Below are 22,918 nucleotides of genomic sequence, written 5' to 3'. Positions count from 1 at the left end.
GCCTCCAAATTATAATAGCTCTAGGTGAAACGTACAACCGTGAATGCTTCGTTAAAGAGGAGTTGTTGTTTTTTTAGCACAAAATGGGGGACTTCTGGTTCGGTTTAGTACATGGCACCAAGAGACTTTTTTGTACATCGTGGGCTGTTACATATGTCTACAAATTTTCGTAGCTCTTGCTGCTTCGTACAAATGGGAATGCTTCTTTAAGTATATTTTTTTTCCTTTACAAACAGTGCATGCCATGACAACAGCGTGCGACGAAATACAAAGCTTTCAATAACTTTTCATCTTCAACATCTTAAGATGAATCACACCAAGTTTGAAGATGATCGGATAAACACTGTAGGAGGAGTTCGTTAAAATAAGACCCCAATGAAATGGCCAAAAAAATGGCAACACGTTCCAAAATAGATCAAAATGGTGGACTTCCTGTGAGGTTTAGCATATGGTTCAAAAAGAGTTTTTTGTAGGTCATAGCCTGTTACATATGTGTACCAATTTTCGTAGCTCTAGATTAAACGTACAACCGGCAATGCTTCGTGAAGTAAGAATTTTTAAACTCTAAATTTGATGCGTCGCCGCCGTCATATAGTATATCAAAAACTTTAGATTTTTTACAATGATGTTGTCCCAGATGTTGAGATGGTCCATCCCAAGTTTGAAGTCAATCGGGTTAACCGTGTAGGAGAAGCGGGCAAAAGTATGACCCCTGTAAATGTGCAAAACTGGGCCAAAATTGGACATTCAGATGATCATACCTCACTTTCTGTCTATTTTAGGCTACACACGTCAAAGAGGTTTTTGTTCATCTGGATGTGCTACGGGTGCCACACAATTTTCGTCGCCATAGGACAATCGTAGCGGGACAGGGATCCGTTTAACCTATGTAGGTGGCGCTATGGAGCCATTTTTCTGTTATCATGTATGGCGACTTTAAAATATCAAATTTTTCACCAGGCCAGGTAAAGTTTGGTGAGTTTTCGTTCACGTTTAGCGTCTCAAAAATGCGATTGTTTGCGGAGAATAATAATAATAATAATAATAATAATAATAATAATAATAATAATAATAATAATTCCTACAAAAACAATAGGGCCTCGCAGCGGCACCGCCGCCGCCGCTGCTCGGGCCCTAACTAGAGCTGCGAGCAGCTATATAGGGCCCTCGCAACCCGGGCCATGTTGGGGTATTTGCATGTCCGGGTACTGGCATGTTGGGGTACTGTTTCATAGGAAACCGTCTAAATTGTAAATGTTTTTGACATGCTTTGTGTTTGCAAAGTTTCATGGAAGGCCAAAAATGATGCACAATTAAAATCAAATCAAAATGAATTGGCACATGGCTATAGAATAATTTTTGGAAATATTAGGCTGATATGTATGCCTCCCAATATTCACACATCTAGCTGAACCATATAATCGGATATACTTCATAAAAATATCTAGACGGCGCTATTGAGCCATTTATTACAAATTGCACAAATTATAAAATATTCATGTTCGTGAGAGATCTGATCTGTGTGCAAAATTTTGTGAGTTTTTGCCCATGTTTAGACTCTCAAAAAAAAAATTCTTTGCAAACAATGCATCGCTACAGCAAAGGCGTGTGACAAAATAAAAAAATTCAATAACTTTTCATCAACTTTTTAAATATCTTAAGATGAAACATGCCAAAGAATGAAGACGATGTGATAAGTTTTGCAGAAAATATGACCCCTATAAAAGGCCCCAAAAAGTGGCTACAAATACCAAAGTAAATCAAAATGTCAGACTTCCTGTTTGGTTTAGCATATGGTTCCAAGAGACTTTTTTGTACATCGTGGGCTCTTATGTATGCCTCCAAATTATAATAGTTCTAGGTGAAACGTACAACCGTGAATGCTTCGTTAAAGAGGAGTTGTTGTTTTTTTAGCACAAAATGGGGGACTTCTGGTTCGGTTTAGTACATGGCACCAAGAGACTTTTTTGTACATCGTGGGCTGTTACATATGTCTACAAATTTTCGTAGCTCTAGCTGCTTCGTACAACTGGGAATTCTTCCTTAAGAAGAATTTTTTTCCTTTGCAAACAAGTGCATGCCACGGCAAAAGCGTGCGACGAAATAAACAGCTTTCAATAACTTTTCATCTTCAACATCTTAAGATGAATCACACCAAGTTTGAAGATGATGGGATAAACTCTGTAGGAGGAGTTCGTTAAAATAAGACCCCTATGAAATGGCCAAAAAAATGGCAACACGTTCCAAAGTAAATCAAAATGGTGGACTTTCTGTTAGGTTTAGCATATGGTTCAAAAAGAGTTTTTTGTACCTTGAGGGCTGTTACATATGTCTTCAAATTTTGGTAACTCTAGGTGAAACGTACAGCCGGGAATGCTTCTTTAAGTAAGAATTTTGAAACGCAAAATTTGATGCCCCGCCTCTGGCGGACTTCCTGTTGGGTTTAGCATAAGGCACCAACAGACTTTTTTGTAGATCATAGTCTGTTACATATGTGTACCAATTTTCGTAGCTCTAGGTTAAACGTACAACCGGCAATACTACGTTTAGTAAGAGTTTTGAAACTCTAAATTTGATGCCTCACCCCCGTCATATAGTAGGTCAAAAATTTTTGATTTTTTTTACCATGATGTTGTCCCAGGTGTTGAGATGGTACAGCCCAAGTTTGAAGTCAATCGGGTTAACCGTGTAGGAGAAGCGGGCAATAGTATGATCCATGTAAATGTGCAAAACTGGGCCAAAATTGGACATTCAGATGATCATACCTCACTTTCTGTCTATTTTAGGGTACACACATCAAAGAGGTTTTTGTTCATCGGGATGTGCAACAGGTGCCACACAATTTTCATAGCCGTCGGACAATCGTAGCGGGACAGGGATCCGTTAAACCTATGTAGGTGGCGCTACAGAGCCACTTTTCTGTTATCATGTATGGCGACTTTATAATATCAAATTTTTCGCCAGGCCTGATGTGCGTGTAAAGTTTGGTGAGTTTTCGTTCACGTTTAGTGTCTCAAAAATGCGATTATTTGCGGAGAAGAAGAAGAATAATAACTAGAGCTGCGAGCAGCTATAAAGGGCCCTCGCAGCCCGGGCCACGTTGGGGTCCTTGCACGTTGGGGTACTTGCACGTTGGGGTACTGGCACGTTGGGGTACTGGCATATTGGAAGCAAAATTTCTTTGAAAATGGCATAATAAACGTTTACATGTAGAATATTTTTTTGCTAGTGTGTGTGTCAAGCTCAACGGGTTTTGGTGATTGTTAAGACCTGCAAAAATCAGCGTCCTTTTTTATTTTTAGGCAATGAGTTGCCCTGATTGGTATTTTTTGTAAAAGTGTATATACACATCATCGCTCGTTGTACTCATTGCACAATGTTACTTTTATTGTCCAAAGGGGCAATCAAAAATGAATAAAACAACATGGAAATGTACATACGTTTGGATCGGTGTGAAGCCAGTGAACAATTTGAGTGGTGGAAACTAAAAGAATATTCATAAATGACTTAGTTATCACACTTAGAATGAGTGTACATTTTTTGTACAAAATACCGTATGTGTTTTTTTTTTTTTTATATATAAGCCTCAAGGGCTAGGTGGCGCTGTATTTATAACTGATTGTTGTCATAGAGATACCTTCAGGCCTTGATTATAAGCATACATGTCAAGTGTGGGATTTTTTTGGAGCATGTACCGTGGAGTTATTAAGCATATCCTTCATTCACGATATTGCTTTTAATGTCCATAGAGGCTATCAAAAATAAATAAAAATATATATATGTTTGGATAAGTCTGACGCCAGTGAACATTTTGAGTGGTTGAAACTAAAAGAATATTCATAAATGACTTAGTTATCACACTTAGAATGAGTTTACATTTTTTGTACAAAATACCGTATGTGGGGTATTTTTTTTTTTTATGCCTCAAGGGCTAGGTGGCGCTGCATATATAACTGAATGTTGTCATAGAGATAACTTCAGGCCTTGACGATAAACATACATGTCAAGTTTGGGATTTTTTGGAGCATGTACCGGGGAGTTATCAAGCATATCCTTTTTCATTGTGAAACGTGTTTACAATTTTTGTAAAAATACCGTAAGTGGGGTATTTTTTTTTTCATGCCTCAAGGGCTAGGTGGCGCTGCATATATAACTAAATGTTGTCATAGAGATAGCTTCAGGCCTTGACTATAAACATACATGTCACGTTTGGGATTTTTTGGAGCATGTACCGGGGAGTTATTAAGCATATCCTTTTTCAGTGCGAAACAAAAATTTTGATGCCCGGCCCTCATCATATAGTAGTTCGAAAAGTCAAGATTTTTTCCCCCTGTCGTTGGCACAGGTCTTGACATGGTCCAGGTCAAGTCTTAACTCAGTCGGATGAAACGTGTAGGAGAAGTGGGCAAAAGTATGCCCCCTGTAAATGTGCAAAAATCGTCAAAAATGGGACATTCAAAAATTCGTAGCTCACTTCCTGTTCATTTTAGCATATGGTTCCAAGAGACTTTTTTTGTAGGTCTTGGGCTCCCTCATACACCTAAAAATATTTGTCATTCTTGCTTAAACGTACAACTGGGGCTGCTTCGTTAAAAATTTCTAGGGGGCGCTATTGAGTCTTTTTTTTCAAAAATAGCACAATCAACAATAAAATATTGCTTATTGTACCAGGCCAGATGTGTGTGCCAAGTTTCATGAGTTTCTGTGCATGTTTAGACCCTCAAAACTGGCGTTGTTTTCTTGGCAAACAGCGCTTAGCCACGCCCACAGCAATTCGCGAAAACTCACAAACTTCGTGTTGTGACACCGTGAAGGCCGAAACCCTCATCTGAGCAAATATGAGGTCGGTCCAATTCATGTGTTTGGAGAAAAACGTAGAAGAAAATTCGTAAGAAAAAAAATTGCCACTAGGTGGCGCTATCAGTAAGATGAAATATAAGTTCGTAGATGTCTTTTGGGCTGGACTCTCATCAAATGTGTGAAATTTTGAGAAGATAGGATCATCTCGGTCAAGTTAATACAGCTTTTACTGTCACAAAAAAATTTCAAAATTTGCGTCCCCGTAGCGGCCACGCCCTATGGCCAAAAGTTACAATATTCGGTGTGGGGCATGATCAACATCTTAAGGCTTTTCTGACCAATTTTCAACTGGATCCCTTCAACGAGCTCAGCAAGGTAGCTAAAAACGTAAAGTCTGACATTTACTGTTACCACTTGGTGGCGCTATATTTATAACTGAATTTTATCATATAGATGTTTTCAGGCCGTGACTATTACGTTGCCTGAGAAGTTTGAGATTTTTTGGAGCTTGAACATGGGAGTTATCAAGCATTTGCTCTTTCTGGACAAATGAAATTTTAAAGGCAATATTTGATGCCCCGCCCCCGTCATATAGTATTTCGAAAAGGCAAGATGTTTTGCCCAGTTGTTCTCTCAGGTCTTGAGATGATAAATGCCAAGTTTGAAGTCAATTGGATGAAAAATGTTTGCAAAGGTGGAAAAAGCATGACCACAGTGAATGTGCCAAAATAGGCCAAAATTGGACATAAAAAAATTCATAGCTCACTTCCTGTACATTTTAGCTACATGGTCCCAATAGACTTTTTTGTGCGTCTCGGGGTGCTACACGTGCCTGCCAATTTTTGTTGCTCTAGCTCAAACGTGCCGGGCTTGGTTTTTATTTTTCTACGCTAGGGGGCGCTATCGAGTCGCATTGTTATGACGACTTAATAATATCACATTTTTCGCCGGGCCTGAGGAGTGTGCAAAGTTCGGTGAGTTTTCGTGAATGTTTAGGTACCCAAAATCGCGATCGTTTGCGGAGAATAAAGAAGAAGAAGAAGAAGAAGAACTAGAGCTGCGAGTAGCTATAAAGGGCCCTCGCAACCTGGGCCACGTTGGGGTACTTGCACGTCGGGGTACTGGCACGTTGGGGTACTGTCAAATAGGACAAGGACCATCTAAAATGTTTTTGACAAGCCTTGTGTGTGCAAAGTTTCATCAAAACGCAAAATATGGTGTGCAATTCCCAAAATAAATTCAAAATTGCGGACTTCCTTTTAGGTTTAGCATACGGCTACAGAATACTTTTTGTAGGTCTTAGACTAATAGGTATGCCTCTGAGTTTTCACAAATCTAGGTCAAGTCAAGTCATCTTTAGTTATTTTGCGCTTGAATCATCCAATCGGAAATGCTCCATAAAAATGTATAGAGGGCGCGATTTATTGCAAATTGCACAAGAAATCTCTAAAAATTCATGTTCATGACAAGTCTGATGTGTGTCTAAAGTTTCATGAGTTTTCACACATGTATAGACCAAAAAAAATAAGCAGCACTTTACTTGGCAAACAATGTATCGCTATGGCAACAGCATGTGACAAAATAAAAAACTTTAGATAACTTTGCATCTTAAACATCTTAAGATGAAACACACCAAGTTTGAAGACGGTCGGATGAATTTTGTACGAGGAGTTCGTGAAAATATGACCCCTAAGAAAGGCCACAAAAAATGGCTACAAATGCCGACGTAAATCAAAATGGCGGACTTCCGGTTTGGTTTAGCAGATGGTTCAAAAAGAGTTTTTTATACCTCCAGGGCTGTTACATACCTCTTCAAATTTTGGTAAGTCTAGGTGAAACGTACAGCCGGGCATGCTTTGTTAAAGAGGAGTTTTTTAGCTCAAAATGTGATGCCCGGCCCCTGGGGGACTTCCTGTCGGGTTTAGCACAGGTCACCAAGAGACATTTTTGTACATCTTGGGCTGTTACATATGTCTACAAATTTGCGTAGCTCTAGCTGCTTCGTACAACTGGGAATGCTTCTTTAAGAATTTTTTTTTTTCCTTTGCAAACAGTGCATGCCACGACAACAGCGTGCGACGAAATAAAAAGCTTTCAATAACTTTTCATCTTCAACATCTTTAGATGAATCACACCAAGTTTGAAGATGATCGGATAAACACTGTAGGAGGAGTTCGTTAAAATAAGACCCCTATGAAATGGCCAAAAAAATGGCAACACATTCCAAAGTAAATCAAAATGGTGGACTTCCTGTTAGGTTTAGCACATGGTTCAAAAAGAGTTTTTTGTAGGTCATAGTCTGTTACATATGTGTACCAATTTTCGTAGCTCTAGATTAAAGGTACAACCGGCAATGCTTCGTTCAGTAAGAATTATTAAACTCTAAATTTGATGCCCCGCCGCCATCATATAGTATGTCAAAAACTCTAGATTTTTTACCATGATGTTGTCCCAGGTGTTGAGATGGTACATCCCAAGTTTGAAGTCAATCGGGTTAACCGTGTAGGAGAAGCGGGCAAAAGTATGACCCCTGTAAATGTGCAAAAATGGGCCAAAATTGGACATTTAAATACTCATATCTCACTTCCTGTCTATTTCAGGGTACACATATCAAAGAGGTTTTTGTTCATCTGGATGTGCTACAGGTGCCACACAATTTTCATAGCCGTAGGACAATCATAGCGGGACAGGGATCCGTTTAACCTATGTAGGTGGCGCTCCAGAGCCATTTTTCTGTTATCATCTATGGCGACTTTAAAATATCAAATTTTTCGCCAGGCCTGATGTGTGTGTAAAATTTGGTGAGTTTACGTTCACGTTTAGTGTCTCAAAAATGCGAAGCTAATAGGTATGCCTCCCAGTTTTCACAAATCTAGGTCAAGTCATCTTTAGTTGTGTATCGCTTGAATCATACAATTGGAAATGCTCCATAAAAATGCATAGAGGGCGCTATTGAGCACAACGTTGGGTTCCTTGCACGTCAGGGTACTGGCACGTTGGGGTACTGTTACATGGAACAAGGACCATTTAAAATGTTAGTTTTTTCCATGCCTTGTCTGTGCAAAGTTTAATGAAAAAGGCCAAAAATGATGTATAATTCCCAAAATAAAATCAAAATAGCGGACTTCCTCTTTGGTTTGGCAAATGGCTACATAATACTTTTTTGTAGGTCTAGCATAATCATACAATCGGAAATGCTTCATAAAAATGTCTAGAGGGCGCTATTTATTGCAAATTGCACAATAAATCTCTAAAAATTCATGTTCATGACAAGTCTGATGTGTTTGCAAAGTTTCATGAGTTTTCACACATGTATAAATAAAAAAAAAAAGCAGCAATTGGCAAACAATGCATTGCTATGGCAACAGCGTGTGACAAAATAAAAAACTTTCGATTACTTTGCATCTTAAACATCTTAAGATGAAACACACCAAGTTTGAAGACAGTCGGACAAATTTTGTAGGAGGGGTTCGTTAAAATATGACCCCTATAAAAGGCCCCAAAAAGTGGCTACAAATACCAAAGTAAATCAAAATGTCAGACTTCCTGTTTGGTTTAGCATTTGGTTCCAAGAGACTTTTTTGAACATCGTGGGCTCTTATGTATGCCTCCAAATTATCATAGCTCTAGGTGAAACGTACAACCGTGAATGCTTCGTTAAAGAGGAGTTTGTTTTTTTTAGCACAAAATGTGATGCCCGGCCCCTGGGGGACTTCCTGTTGGGTTTAGCACATGGCACCAAGAGACTTTTTTTGTACATCGTGGGCTGTTACATATGTCTCCAAATTTTCATAGCTCTAGCTGCTTCGTACAACTGGGAATGCTTCATTAAGAAGGATGTTTTTTCCTTTGCAAACAAGTGCATGCCACGACAACAGCGTGCGACAAAATAAAAAGCTTTCAATAAATTTTCATCGTCAACATCTTAAGATGAATCACACCAAGTTTGGAGATGATCGGATAAACTCTGTAGGAGGAGTTCGTTAAAATGAGACCCCTATGAAATGGCCAAAAAAATGGCAACACGTTCCAAAGTAAATCAAAATGGCGGACTTCCTGTTGTGGTTAGCATATGGTTCAAAAAGAGTTTTTTGTACCTCGAGGCCTGTTACATATGTATTCAAATTTTGGTAACTCTTGGTAAAACGTACAACCGGGAATGCTTCGTTAAAGAGGAGTTTTTTTTTAGCTCAAAATGTGATGCCCGGCCCCTGGGGGACTTCCTGTTGGGTTTAGCACATAGCACCAAGAGACTTTTTTGTACATTGTGGGCTGTTACATATGTCTACAAATTTTCGTAGCTCTAGCTGCTTCGTACAACTGGGAATTCTTCATTAAGAAGAATTTTTTTCCTTTGCAAACAAGTGCATGCCACTGCAACACCGTGCGACGAAATAAAAAGCTTTCAATAACTTTTCATCTTCAACATCTTAAGATGAATCACACCAAGTTTGAAGATGATGGGATAAACTCTGTAGGAGGAGTTTGTTAAAATAAGACCCCTATGAAATGGCCAAAAAAATGTCAACATGTTCCAAAGTAAATCAAAATGGTGGACTTTCTGTTAGGTTTAGCACATGGTTCAAAAAGAGTTTTTTGTACCTTGAGGGCTGTTACATATGTCTTCAAATTTTGGTAACTCTAGGTGAAACGTACAGCCGGGAATGCTTCTTTAAGTAAGAATTTTGAAAGGCAAAATTTGATGCCCCGCCTCTGGCGGACTTCCTGTTGGGTTTAGCATATGGCACCAACAGACTTTTTTGTAGATCATAGTCTGTTACATATGTGTACCAATTTTCGTAGCTCTAGGTTAAACGTACAACCGGCAATACTACGTTACGTAAGAATTTTGAAACTCTAAATTTGATGCCCCGCCGCCGTCATATAGTATGTCAAAAACTCTAGATTTTTTACCATGATGTTGTCCCAGGTGTTGAGATGGTACATCCCAAGTTTGAAGTCAATCGGGTTAACCGTGTAGGAGAAGCGGGCAAAAGTATGACCCCTGTAAATGTGCAAAAATGGGCCAAAATTGGACATTTAAATACTCATATCTCACTTCCTGTCTATTTCAGGGTACACATATCAAAGAGGTTTTTGTTCATCTGGATGTGCTACAGGTGCCACACAATTTTCATAGCCGTAGGACAATCATAGCGGGACAGGGATCCGTTTAACCTATGTAGGTGGCGCTCCAGAGCCATTTTTCTGTTATCATCTATGGCGACTTTAAAATATCAAATTTTTCGCCAGGCCTGATGTGTGTGTAAAATTTGGTGAGTTTACGTTCACGTTTAGTGTCTCAAAAATGCGAAGCTAATAGGTATGCCTCCCAGTTTTCACAAATCTAGGTCAAGTCATCTTTAGTTGTGTATCGCTTGAATCATACAATTGGAAATGCTCCATAAAAATGCATAGAGGGCGCTATTGAGCACAACTTTGGGTTACTTGCACGTCAGGGTACTGGCACGTTGGGGTACTTTTACATGGAACAAGGACCATTTAAAATGTTAGGTTTTTCCATGCCTTGTCTGTGCAAAGTTTAATGAAAGAGGCCAAAAATGATGTATAATTCCCAAAATAAAATCAAAATAGCGGACTTCCTCTTTGGTTTGGCAAATGGCTACATAATACTTTTTTGTAGGTTTTAGGCTGATAGGGGTCTGTCCTAATTTTCACAAATCTAGCAGAATCATACAATCGGAAATACTTCATAAAAATGTCTAGAGGGCGCTATTTATTGCAAATTGCACAATAAATCTCTAAAAATTCATGTTCATGACAAGTCTGATGTGTTTGCAAAGTTTCATGAGTTTTCACACATGTATAGATAAAAAAACAAAGCAGCACTTTACTTGTCAAACAATGCATCGCTATAGCAGCAGCGTGCGACAAAATAAAAAACTTTCGATAACTTTGCATCTTAAACATCTTAAGATGAAACACACCAAGTTTGAAGACGGTCGGATGAACTTTGTACGAGGAGTTCGTTAAAATATGACCCCTGAAAAAGGCCACAAAAAATGGTAACAAATCCCATCGTAAATCAAAATGGCGGACTTCCTGTTTGGTTTAGCACATGGTTCCAAGAGACTTTTTTTGTACATCGTGGGCTCTTATGTATGCCTGCAAATTATCATAGCGCTAGGTGAAACGTACAACCGGGAATGCTTCGTTAAAGAGGAGTTTTCTAGCTCAAAATGTGATGCCCGGCCCCTGGGGGACTTCCTGTTGGGTTTAGCACATGGCACCAAGAGACTTTTTTGTACATCCTGGGCTGTTACATATGTCTACAATTTTTCGTCGCTCTCGCTGCTTCGTACAACTGGGAATGCTTCATTAAGAAGGATTTTTTTCCTTTGCAAAAAGTGCATGCCACGATAACAGCGTGTGACGAAATAAAAAACTTTCAATAACTTTTCATTTTCAACATCTTAAGATGAATCACACCAAGTTTGAAGATGATCGGATAAACACTGTAGGAGGAGTTCGTTAAAATAAGGCCCCAATGAAATGGCCAAAAAAATGGCAACACGTTCCAAAATAAATCAAAATGGTGGACTTCCTGTTAGGTTTAGCATATGGTTCAAAAAGAGTTTTTTGTAGGTCATAGTCTGTTACATATGTGTACCAATTTTCGTAGCTCTAGATTAAACGTACAACCGGCAATGCCTCGTGAAGTAAGAATTTTTAAACTCTAAATTTGATGCGCCGCCGCCGTCATATAGTATATCAAAAACTTTTCATTTTTCACAATGATGTTGTCCCAGGTGTTGAGATGGTACATCCCAAGTTTGAAGTCAATCGGGTTAACCGTGTAGGAGAAGCGGGCAAAAGTATGACCCCTGTAAATGTGCAAAAATTGGCAAAAATTGGACATTTAAATACTCATACCTCACTTTCTGTCTATTTTAGGGTACACACTTCAAAGAGGTTTTTGTTCATTCGGATGTGCTACAGGTGCCACACAATTTTCATAGCCGTCGGACAATCGTAGCGGGACAGGGATCCGTTTAACCTATGTAGGGGGCGCTAAGGAGCCATTTTTCTCTTATCATGTATGGCGACTTTAAAATATAAAATTTTTCGCCAGGCCTGATGTGCGTGTAAAGTTTGGTGAGTTTTCGGTCACGTTTAGTGTCTCAAAAATGTGATCGTTTGCGGAGAAGAATAATAATAAGAATAATAATAATAACTAGAGCTGCGAGCAGCTATAAAGGGCCCTCGCAACCCGGGCCACGTTGGGGTACTTGCACGTCGGGGTACTGGCACGTTGGGGTACTGTCAAATAGGACAAGGACCATCTAAAATGTTTTTGACAAGCCTTGTGTGTGCAAAGTTTAATCAAAACGCAAAATATGGTGCGCAATTCCCAAAATAAATTCAAAATGGCGGACTTCCTTTTAGGTTTAGCATACGGCTACAGAATAGTTTTTGTAGGTCTTAAGCTAATAGGTATGCCTCCCAGTTTTCACAAATCTAGGTCAAGTCATCTTTAGTTGTGTATCGCTTGAATCATACAATTGGAAATGCTCCATAAAAATGCATAGAGGGCGCTATTGAGCACAACGTTGGGTTACTTGCACGTCGGGGTACTGGCACGTTGGGGTACTGTTACATGGAACAAGGACCATTTAAAATGTTAGTTTTTTCCATGCCTTGTCTGTGCAAAGTTTCATGAAAAAGGCCAAAAATGATGTATAATTCCCAAAATAAAATCAAAATAGCGGTCTTCCTCTTTGGTTTGGCAAATGGCTACATAATACTTTTTTGTAGGTCTAGCAAAATCATACAATCGGAAATGCTTCGTAAAAATGTCTAGAGGGCGCTATTTATTGCAAATTGCACAATAAATCTCTGAAAATTCATGTTCATGACAAGTCTGATGTGTTTGCAAAGTTTCATGAGTTTTCATGTGTATAAAAAAAAAAAAAGCAGCACTTGACAAACAATGCATTGCTATGGCAACAGCGTGTTACAAAATAAAAAACTTTCGATTACTTTGCATCTTAAACATCTTAAGATGAAACACACCAAGTTTGAAGACAGTCGGATAAATTTTGTAGGAGGGGTTCGTTAAAATATGACCCCTGAAAAAGGCCACAAAAAATGGCAACAAATCCCATCATAAATCAAAATGGCAGACTTCCTGTTTGGTTTAGCACATGGTTCCAAGAGACTTTTTTTTGTACATCATGGGCTCTTATGTATGCCTGCAAATTATCATAGCGCTAGGTGAAACGTACAACCGGGAATGCTTCGTTAAAGAGGAGTTTTTTAGCTCAAAATGTGATGCCCGGCCCCTGGGGGACTTCCTGTTGGGTTTAGCACATGGCACCAAGAGACTTTTTTGTACATCCTGGGCTGTTACATATGTCTACAATTTTTCGTCGCTCTAGCTGCTTCGTACAACTGGGAATGCTTCATTAAGGATTTTTTTCCTTTGCAAAAAGTGCATGCCACGACAACAGCGTGTGATGAAATAAAAAACTTTCAATAACTTTTCATTTTCAACATCTTAAGATGAATCACACCAAGTTTGAAGATGATCGGATAAACTCTGTAGGAGGAGTTTGTTAAAATATGACCCCTATGAAATGGCCAAAAAAAATGGCAACACATTCCAAAGTTAATCAAAATGGCGGACGCCCTGTTAGGTTTAGCATATGGTTCAAAAAGAGTTTTTTGTACCTCGAGGGCTGTTATATACCTCTACAAATGTTGGTAACTCTAGGTGAAACGTACAGCCGGGTATGCTTTGTTAAAGAGGAGTTTTTTAGCTCAAAATGTGATGCCCGGCCCCTGGGGGACTTCCTGTTGGGTTTAGCACAGGGCACCAAGAAACTTTTTTGTACATCTTGGGCTGTTACATATGTCTACAAATTTTCGTAGCTCTAGCTGCTTCGTACAAATGGGAATGCTTCTTTAAGGATATTTTTTTTCCTTTAAAAACAGTGCATGCCATGACAACAGCGTGCGACGAAATACAAAGCTTTCAATAACTTTTCATCTTCAACATCTTAAGATGAATCACACCAAGTTTGAAGATGATCGGATAAACACTGTAGGAGGAGTTCGTTAAAATAAGACCCCAATGAAATGGCCAAAAAAATGGCAACACGTTCCAAAATAAATCAAAATGGTGGACTTCCTGTTAGGTTTAGCATATGGTTCAAAAAGAGTTTTTTGTAGGTCATAGTCTGTTACATATGTGTACCAATTTTCGTAGCTCTAGATTAAACGTACAACCGGCAATGCCTCGTGAAGTAAGAATTTTTAAACTCTAAATTTGATGCGCCGCCGCCGTCATATAGTATATCAAAAACTTTTCATTTTTCACAATGATGTTGTCCCAGGTGTTGAGATGGTCCATCCCAAGTTTGAAGTCAATCGGGTTAACCGTGTAGGAGAAGCGGGCAAAAGTATGACCCCTGTAAATGTGCAAAAATTGGCAAAAATTGTACATTTAAATAATCATACCTCACTTTCTGTCTATTTTAGGGTACACACTTCAAAGAGGTTTTTGTTCATTGGGATGTGCTACAGGTGCCACACAATTTTCATAGCCGTCGGACAATCGTAGCGGGACAGGGATCTGTTTAACCTATGTAGGGGGCGCTAAGGAGCCATATTTCTGTTATCATGTATGGCGACTTTAAAATATCAAATTTTTCGCCAGGCCTGATGTGCGTGTAGAGTTTGGTGAGTTTTCGGTCACGTTTAGTGTCTCAAAAATGTGATCGTTTGCGGAGAATAATAATAATAATAATAACTAGAGCTGCGAGCAGCTATAAAGGGCCCTCGCAACCCGGGCCACGTTGGGGTACTTGCACGTCGGGGTACTGGCACGTTGGGGTACTGTAAAATAGGACAAGGACCATCTAAAATGTTTTTGACAAGCCTTGTGTGTGCAAAGTTTAATCAAAACGCAAAATATGGTGCGCAATTCCCAAAATAAATTCAAAATGGCGGACTTCCTTTTAGGTTTAGCATACGGCTACAGAATACTTTTTGTAGGTCTTAAGCTAATAGGTATGCCTCCCAGTTTTCACAAATCTAGGTCAAGTCATCTTTAGTTGTGTATCGCTTGAATCATACAATTGGAAATGCTCCATAAAAATGCATAGAGGGCGCTATTGAGCACAACGTTGGGTTACTTGCACGTCAGGGTACTGGCACGTTGGGGTACTGTTACATGGAACAAGGACCATTTAAAATGTTAGTTTTTTCCATGCCTTGTCTGTGCAAAGTTTAATGAAAAAGGCCAAAAATGATGTATAGTTCCCAAAATAAAATCAAAATAGCGGACTTCCTCTTTGGTTTGGCAAATGGCTACATAATACTTTTTTGTAGGTCTAGCATAATCATACAATCGGAAATGCTTCATAAAAATGCCTAGAGGGCGCTATTTATTGCAAATTGCACAATAAATCTCTGAAAATTCATGTTCATGACAAGTCTGATGTGTTTGCAAAGTTTCATGAGTTTTCATGTGTATAAAAAAAAAAAAAAAGCAGCACTTGACAACTGTTACATGGAACAAGGACCATTTAAAATGTTAGTTTTTTCCATGCCTTTTCTGTGCAAAGTTTAATGAAAAAGGCCAAAAATGATGTATATTTCCCAAAATAAAATCAAAATAGCGGACTTCCTCTTTGGTTTGGCAAATGGCTACATAATACTTTTTTGTAGGTCTAGCATAATCATACAATCGGAAATGCTTCATAAAAATGTCTAGAGGGCGCTATTTATTGCAAATTGCACAATAAATCTCTGAAAATTCATGTTCATGACAAGTCTGATGTGTTTGCAAAGTTTCATGAGTTTTCATGTGTATAAAAAAAAAAAAAGCAGCACTTGACAAACAATGCATTGCTATGGCAACAGCGTGTTACAAAATAAAAAACTTTCGATTACTTTGCATCTTAAACATCTTAAGATGAAACACACCAAGTTTGAAGACAGTCGGATAAATTTTGCAGGAGGGGTTCGTTAAAATATGACCCCTGAAAAAGGCCACAAAAAATGGCAACAAATCCCATCATAAATCAAAATGGCAGACTTCCTGTTTTGTTTAGCACATGGTTCCAAGAGACTTTTTTTGTACATCACGGGCTCTTATGTATGCCTGCAAATTATCATAGCGCTAGGTGAAACGTACAACCGGGAATGCTTCGTTAAAGAGGAGTTTTTTAGCTCAAAATGTGATGCCCGGCCCCTGGGGGACTTCCTGTTGGGTTTAGCACATGGCACCAAGAGACTTTTTTGTACATCCTGGGCTGTTACATATGTCTACAATTTTTCGTCGCTCTAGCTGCTTCGTACAACTGGGAATGCTTCATTAAGAAGGATTTTTTTTTCCTTTGCAAAAAGTGCATGCCACGACAACAGCGTGTGACGAAATAAAAAACTTTCAATAACTTTTCATTTTCAACATCTTAAGATGAATCACACCAAGTTTGAAGATGATCGGATAAACTCTGTAGGAGGAGTTTGTTAAAATATGACCCCTATGAAATGGCCAAAAAAAATGGCAACACATTCCAAAGTAAATCAAAATAGCGGACGTCATGTTAGGTTTAGCATATGGTTCAAAAAGAGTTTTTTGTACCTCGAGGGCTGTTATACACCTCTACAAATGTTGGTAACTCTATGTGAAACGTACAGCCGGGTATGCTTTGTTAAAGAGGAGTTTTTTAGCTCAAAATGTGATGCCCGGCCCCTGGGGGACTTCCTGTTGGGTTTAGCACAGGGCACCAAGAGACTTTTTAGTACATCTTGGGCTGTTACATATGTCTACAAATTTTCGTAGCTCTAGCTGCTTCGTACAAATGGGAATGCTTCTTTAAGGATATTTTTTTTCCTTTAAAAACAGTGCATGCCATGACAACAGTGTGCGACGAAATACAAAGCTTTCAATAACTTTTCATCTTCAACATCTTAAGATGAATCACACCAAGTTTGAAGATGATCGGATAAACACTGTAGGAGGAGTTCGTTAAAATAAGACCCCAATGAAATGGCCAAAAAAATGGCAACACGTTCCAAAATAAATCAAAATGGTGGACTTCCTGTTAGGTTTAGCATATGGTTCAAAAAGAGTTTTTTGTAGGTCATAGCCTGTTACATATGTGTACCAATTTTCGTAGCTCTAGATTAAACGTACAACCGGCAATGCTTCGTGAAGTAAGAATTTTTAAACTCTAAATTTGATGCGCCGCCGCCGTCATATAGTATATCAAAAACTTTTCATTTTTCACAATGATGTTGTCCCAGGTGTTGAGATGGTACAGCCCAAGTTTGAAGTCAATCGGGTTAACCGTGTAGGAGAAGCGGGCAAAAGTATGACCCCTGTAAATGTGCAAAAATTGGCAAAAATTGGATATTTAAATACTCATACCTCACTTTCTGTCTATTTTAGGGTACACACTTCAAAGAGGTTTTTGTTCATTGGGATGTGCTACAGGTGCCACACAATTTTCATAGCCGTCGGACAATCGTAGCGGGACAGGGATCCGTTTAACCTATGTAGGGGGCGCTAAGGAGCCATTTTTCTGTTATCATGTATGGCGACTTTAAAATATCAAATTTTTCGCCATGCCTGATGTGCGTGTAAAGTTTGGTGAGTTTTCGTTCACGTTTAGTGTCTCAAAAATGTGATTGTTTGCGGAGAAGAAAAAGAATAATAACTAGAGCTGCGAGCAGCTATAAAGGGCCCTCGCAACCCGGGCCACGTTGGGGTACTTGCACGTCGGGGTACTGGCACGTTGGGGTACTGTCAAATAGGACAAGGACCATCTAAAATGTTTTTGACAAGCCTTGTGTGTGCAAAGTTTAATCAAAACGCAAAATATGGTGCGCAATTCCCAAAATAAATTCAAAATGGCGGACTTCCTTTTAGGTTTAGCATACGGCTACAGAATACTTTTTGTAGGTCTTAAGCTAATAGGTATGCCTCCCAGTTTTCACAAATCTAGGTCAAGTCATCTTTAGTTGTGTATCGCTTGAATCATACAATTGGAAATGCTCCATAAAAATGCATAGAGGGCGCTATTGAGCACAACGTTGGGTTACTTGCACGTCAGGGTACTGGCACGTTGGTGTACTGTTACATGGAACAAGGACCATTTAAAATGTTAGTTTTTTCCATGCCTTGTCTGTGCAAAGTTTAATGAAAAAGGCCAAAAATGATGTATAATTCCCAAAATAAAATCAAAATAGCGGACTTCCTCTTTGGTTTGGCAAATGGCTACATAATACTTTTTTGTAGGTCTAGCATAATCATACAATCGGAAATGCTTCATAAAAATGTCTAGAGGGCGCTATTTTTTGCACATTGCACAATAAATCTCTGAAAATTCATGTTCATGACAAGTCTGATGTGTTTGCAAAGTTTCATGAGTTTTCATGTGTATAAAAAAAAAAAAAAGCAGCACTTGACAAACAATGCATTGCTATGGCAACAGCGTGTTACAAAATAAAAAACTTTCGATTACTTTGCATCTTAAACATCTTAAGATGAAACACACCAAGTTTGAAGACAGTCGGATAAATTTTGTAGGAGGGGTTCGTTAAAATATGACCCCTGAAAAAGGCCACAAAAAATGGCAACAAATCCCATCATAAATCAAAATGGCAGACTTCCTCTTTGGTTTAGCACATGGTTCCAAGAGACTTTTTTGTACATCATGGGCTCTTATGTATGCCTGCAAATTATCATAGCGCTAGGTGAAACGTACAACCGGGAATGCTTCTTTAAAGAGGAGTTTTTTAGCTCAAAATGTGATGCCCGGCCCCTGGGGGACCTCCTGTTGGGTTTAGCACATAGCACCAAGAGACTTTTTTGTACATGCTGGGCTGTTACATATGTCTACAATTTTTCGTCGCTCTAGCTGCTTCGTACAAATGGGAATGCTTCTTAAGGATATTTTTTTTCCTTCGCAAACAGTGCATGCTATGACAACAGCGTGCGACGAAATACAAAGCTTTCAATAACTTTTCATCTTCAACATCTTAAGATGAATCACACCAAGTTTGAAGATGATCGGATAAACACTGTAGGAGGAGTTCGTTAAAATACGACCCCAATGAAATGGCCAAAAAAATGGCAACACGTTCCTAAATAAATCAAAATGGTGGACTTCCTGTTAGGTTTAGCATATGGTTCAAAAAGAGTTTTTTGTAGGTCATAGCCTGTTACATATGTGTACCAATTTTCGTAGCTCTAGATTAAACGTACAACCGGCAATGCTTCGTGAAGTAAGAATTTTTAAACTCTAAATTTGATGCGCCGCCGCCGTCATATAGTATATCAAAAACTTTTCATTTTTCACAATGATGTTGTCCCAGGTGTTGAGATGGTACATCCCAAGTTTGAAGTCAATCGGGTTAACCGTGTAGGAGAAGCGGGCAAAAGTATGACCCCTGTAAATGTGCAAAAATTGGCAAAAATTGGACATTTAAATACTCATACCTCACTTTCTGTCTATTTTAGGGTACACACTTCAAAGAGGTTTTTGTTCATTGGGATGTGCTACAGGTACCACACAATTTTCATAGCCGTCGGACAATCGTAGCGGGACAGGGATCCGTTAAACCTATGTAGGTGGCGCTACAGAGCCATTTTTCTGTTATCATGTATGGCGACTTTAAAATATCAAATTTTTCGCCAAGCCCGATCTGCGTGTAAAGTTTGGTGAGTTTTCGTTCATGTTTAGTGCCTCAAAAATGTGGTTGTTTGCGGAAAAGAATAATAATAAGAATAATAATAAGAAGAATTCCTACAAAAACAATAGGGCCTCGCAGCGGCACCGCCGCCGCCGCTGCTCGGGCCCTAATAATAATAATAAGAATTCCTACAAAAACAATAGGGCCTCGCAGCGGCACCGCCGCCGCCGCTGCTCGGGCCCTAATAAGAATTCCTTCAGGAACAATAGGGACCTCGCAGCGGTCGCTGGTCGGGCCCTAATAAGAATTCCTTCAGGAACAATAGGGACCTCGCAGCGGTCGCTGCTCGGGCCCTAATAATAAGAATTCCTACAAAAACAATAGGGCCTCGCAGCGGCACCGCTGCCGCCGCTGCTCGGGCCCTAATAAGAAGAATTCCTACAAAAACAATAGGGCCTCGCAGCGGCACCGCCGCCGCCGCTGCTCGGGCCCTAATAAGAAGAATTCCTACAAAAACAATAGGGCCTCGCAGCGGCACCGCCGCCGGTGCCGCCGCTGCTCGGGCCCTAATAAGAATTCCTTCAGGAACAATAGGGACCTCGCAGCGGTCGCTGCTCGGGCCCTAATAATAATAAGAATTCCTACAAAAACAATAGGGCCTCGCAGCGGCACCGCCGCCGCCGCTGCTCGGGCCCTAATAAGAAGAAGAATTCCTACAAAAACAATAGTTGCGAGGGCCCTTTATAGCTGCGAGCAGCTATAAAGGGCCCTCGCAACCCGGGCCACGTTGGGGTATTTGCATGTCGGGGAACTGGCACGTTGGGGTACTGTCAAATAGGACAAGGACCATCTAAAATGTTTTTGACAAGCCTTGTGTGTGCAAAGTTTAACTGCCGCTGCTCGGGCCCTAATAATAATAATAATAATAATTTTTACAAAAACAATAGGGACCTCGCAGTGGTCGCTGCTCGGGCCCTAATAATAATACTTTTTACAAAAACAATTGCTCGGGCCCTAATAATAATTTTTACAAAAACAATAGGGACCTCGCAGCAGTCGCTGCTCGGGCCCTAATAATTTAAATAAATTACAACCACAGCACAGGCTGTGTAAATAAATTGACAAAAATGGGGGGGTCGATATATTGATACATGGTTTTATGTATCGATATTGGGATATGAAAAGGTGTATCGATATGATAGCGATATATCGATATTTCAAACCCCGCCCTACTTACAAGTTATTTTGTTTAATAAACCAAAACTGACAAATACTCAGATATTGTTCATTTCTACCAGCGGAGGGGTGATGGGGTGTGCGGACGGAGTGTTGGGGGGGGCAACACAAAACATTTATGCTTAGGGCACCAAAATGGCTAGCGCCGGCCCTGATATATATATATATATATATATACATTTATATATATTTGTAGGTGAGGTGTTAACATGGCCTTGCACAAACCGAGAATATTGTTATACTATATTGTTCCAATAGTCCAGGGGTGTCCAAACTTTTTCATTTGAGGGCCACATACAGAAAATCAGAAGGACGCAAGGGCCACATAATGTTATGAAGAGAAATTGTGTTTAGTCCTAAAAATTGTACAAATAATTTATTTGTGCTTTTGCATATTTAGAAAAATGCTACAGTATATAAATCATTTTATTTGTAATATGGCAGTAGGGTTATTTTAGTTTTGGAATTTTTCATTTAGTTAGTTTTTATTAGTTTTCAGTGTGGTTCTGTTAGTTTTTATTGGTTTAGTTCTTTAAAAAATGCCTAGTTTTAGTTTCTTAGTTTCAGTATTAGTATTAGTTTTTTATGTGTATTACTTATGCGCAATATTTAAAAAACACCATGGGAGCAACGTCATCTGAAGGTGCTTTTCTATTGGCTGCTGCTAGATGGCGTCACTTCTGTGTGACATACTTTCAAACATCATTATTCCGGTTTATATCAAAATAAATCTACTAAAAATCACATTTAAAATAATCCCCAAAGGCTCATGCATTAAATTAATTACCAAAGGCGAAGGACATGTTTGCTATAATTATAGTTTCAGTTAGTTTTCGATTTTTATTTTATTTCGGTAACAATATTGTTTTTTGAATTTTAGTTTTAGTTTTGTCATTAGTTTTCATTAACTAAAATAACCTTTCATGGCACCTGTTTTTCGATACCCTCCCTTCTTACTTTGACCATTCCCAAACATTTTTGTTTTGTCTATTTTATTTGAGTCAAATGCCATTTTTAGCATGTCGCGGGCCACTGAAAAATGGACGGCGGGCCGCAAATGGCCCCCGGGCCGTAGTTTGGACACCACTGCAATAGTCCTTATGTGATGTGATGTGGGAGGTAAATTAATTCTTGTGTTATTATGGTCCACCTGTTGATGTTTCCATTCAATCACCTATGCTCAAAAATGTGAATGAACGCCAAACTCTTCCTTCTCCATACTGATTTAAAAAATACGTTGAATGTACTTCGTTTGAATGGAAAATTCAAACTGTAATCACTTACAACCAATGTTTTGTACATTTCAGTGTATTTGAGAGAATGGAGATGTGTAATTCTACACATAGAAATAACTTAGAGGAGACAGAAAAACAGAATTTCCATCAAATATCAGTGCAGGTGTCGTTTTACCTGTGTCTGCTGGCGACTCGAGCGCCTTGAGTGTGCGCGTTCCCGCCGGCGTATAGGTTAAAAGAGGTTCTGAGCGGGAACGCGCTTTTGGCGTCCACACAGGTCAAGAGAGCCAGCAGGGGAAAAAGAAGTGCCATCCCGCTGATCAAGATGCGACCAAGACAGGGTTTCGTTACAATTCAGCGACGGAAGGCTGCCTCAACTGGAGATGAATATCCCAGCTCCATGGAGACACAAATAATAGACGGTCATATTTTTTCAAGTTTAAAAAAAAAGAAAAAAAAGTTCGTCCTATCGATCCTGATCCATATTCCATGTAATGCAGTTGCCGCGCAGTTTAAAGTCATCTGATCCGCTCCGAGTGCCCCCTTTCGTCCAAGGTGTACTGCAATCAAACTCGACAGATTTTATCCATCCGAATAACTCGTGTCACATACTAAACAAAGAAAAGAAGAAAAGGTTGCAACATATTTTCTACAGACTGAACCAAGTCCAGCTGCTCCTCCCCTGCATCACCGCCCCCCAGAACAGCCCCCGCCCCCGCCCCTCCCGGAGGAGAAACCATACACATCAAGCACCCACAACACTACTGTTTGTGTTGTGCTGCTACTCCGATTTATTCATCAAGACCACTCTTGATTTAGAAATATTTAAAAAAGTTATTTCATATCTTTGATTTTAATTGACAGCATCAAATTATATACATAAGGAACCTGAAAATTGACCATTGAGTTTTGGAGATGCCACAACTTTAAAAAAAAAAAACATAAATTGGCGGTTTGAAAATTAATGTTGGGTAAGTAAG

At 39.3% G+C, this 22,918-nt stretch overlaps 1 protein-coding gene across 2 annotated transcripts in view; it reads right to left on the bottom strand.

Annotated features, from left to right (window-relative positions):
* LOC144017004 (EMILIN-1-A-like) overlaps window positions 1-22,525 on the bottom strand; it is a 268,499-nt gene extending 245,974 nt beyond the window's left edge. For both annotated transcript variants that reach the window (XM_077518243.1, XM_077518244.1), the window contains exon 1: window positions 22,114-22,525. In XM_077518243.1, coding sequence (XP_077374369.1) covers window positions 22,114-22,250 — 137 coding nt within the window. In that variant the 5' untranslated portion in view covers window positions 22,251-22,525. The remainder of the gene's footprint in view (window positions 1-22,113) is intronic.
* Window positions 22,526-22,918: the final 393 nt, after the last annotated feature.

This window comes from Festucalex cinctus, chromosome 4 (genome assembly GCF_051991245.1).
Source record: "Festucalex cinctus isolate MCC-2025b chromosome 4, RoL_Fcin_1.0, whole genome shotgun sequence".
Lineage (NCBI taxonomy): Eukaryota > Metazoa > Chordata > Actinopteri > Syngnathiformes > Syngnathidae > Festucalex > Festucalex cinctus.
Note: the sequence above shows the minus strand (reverse complement) of the source record. Positions and strands in the feature narration are given on the sequence as shown.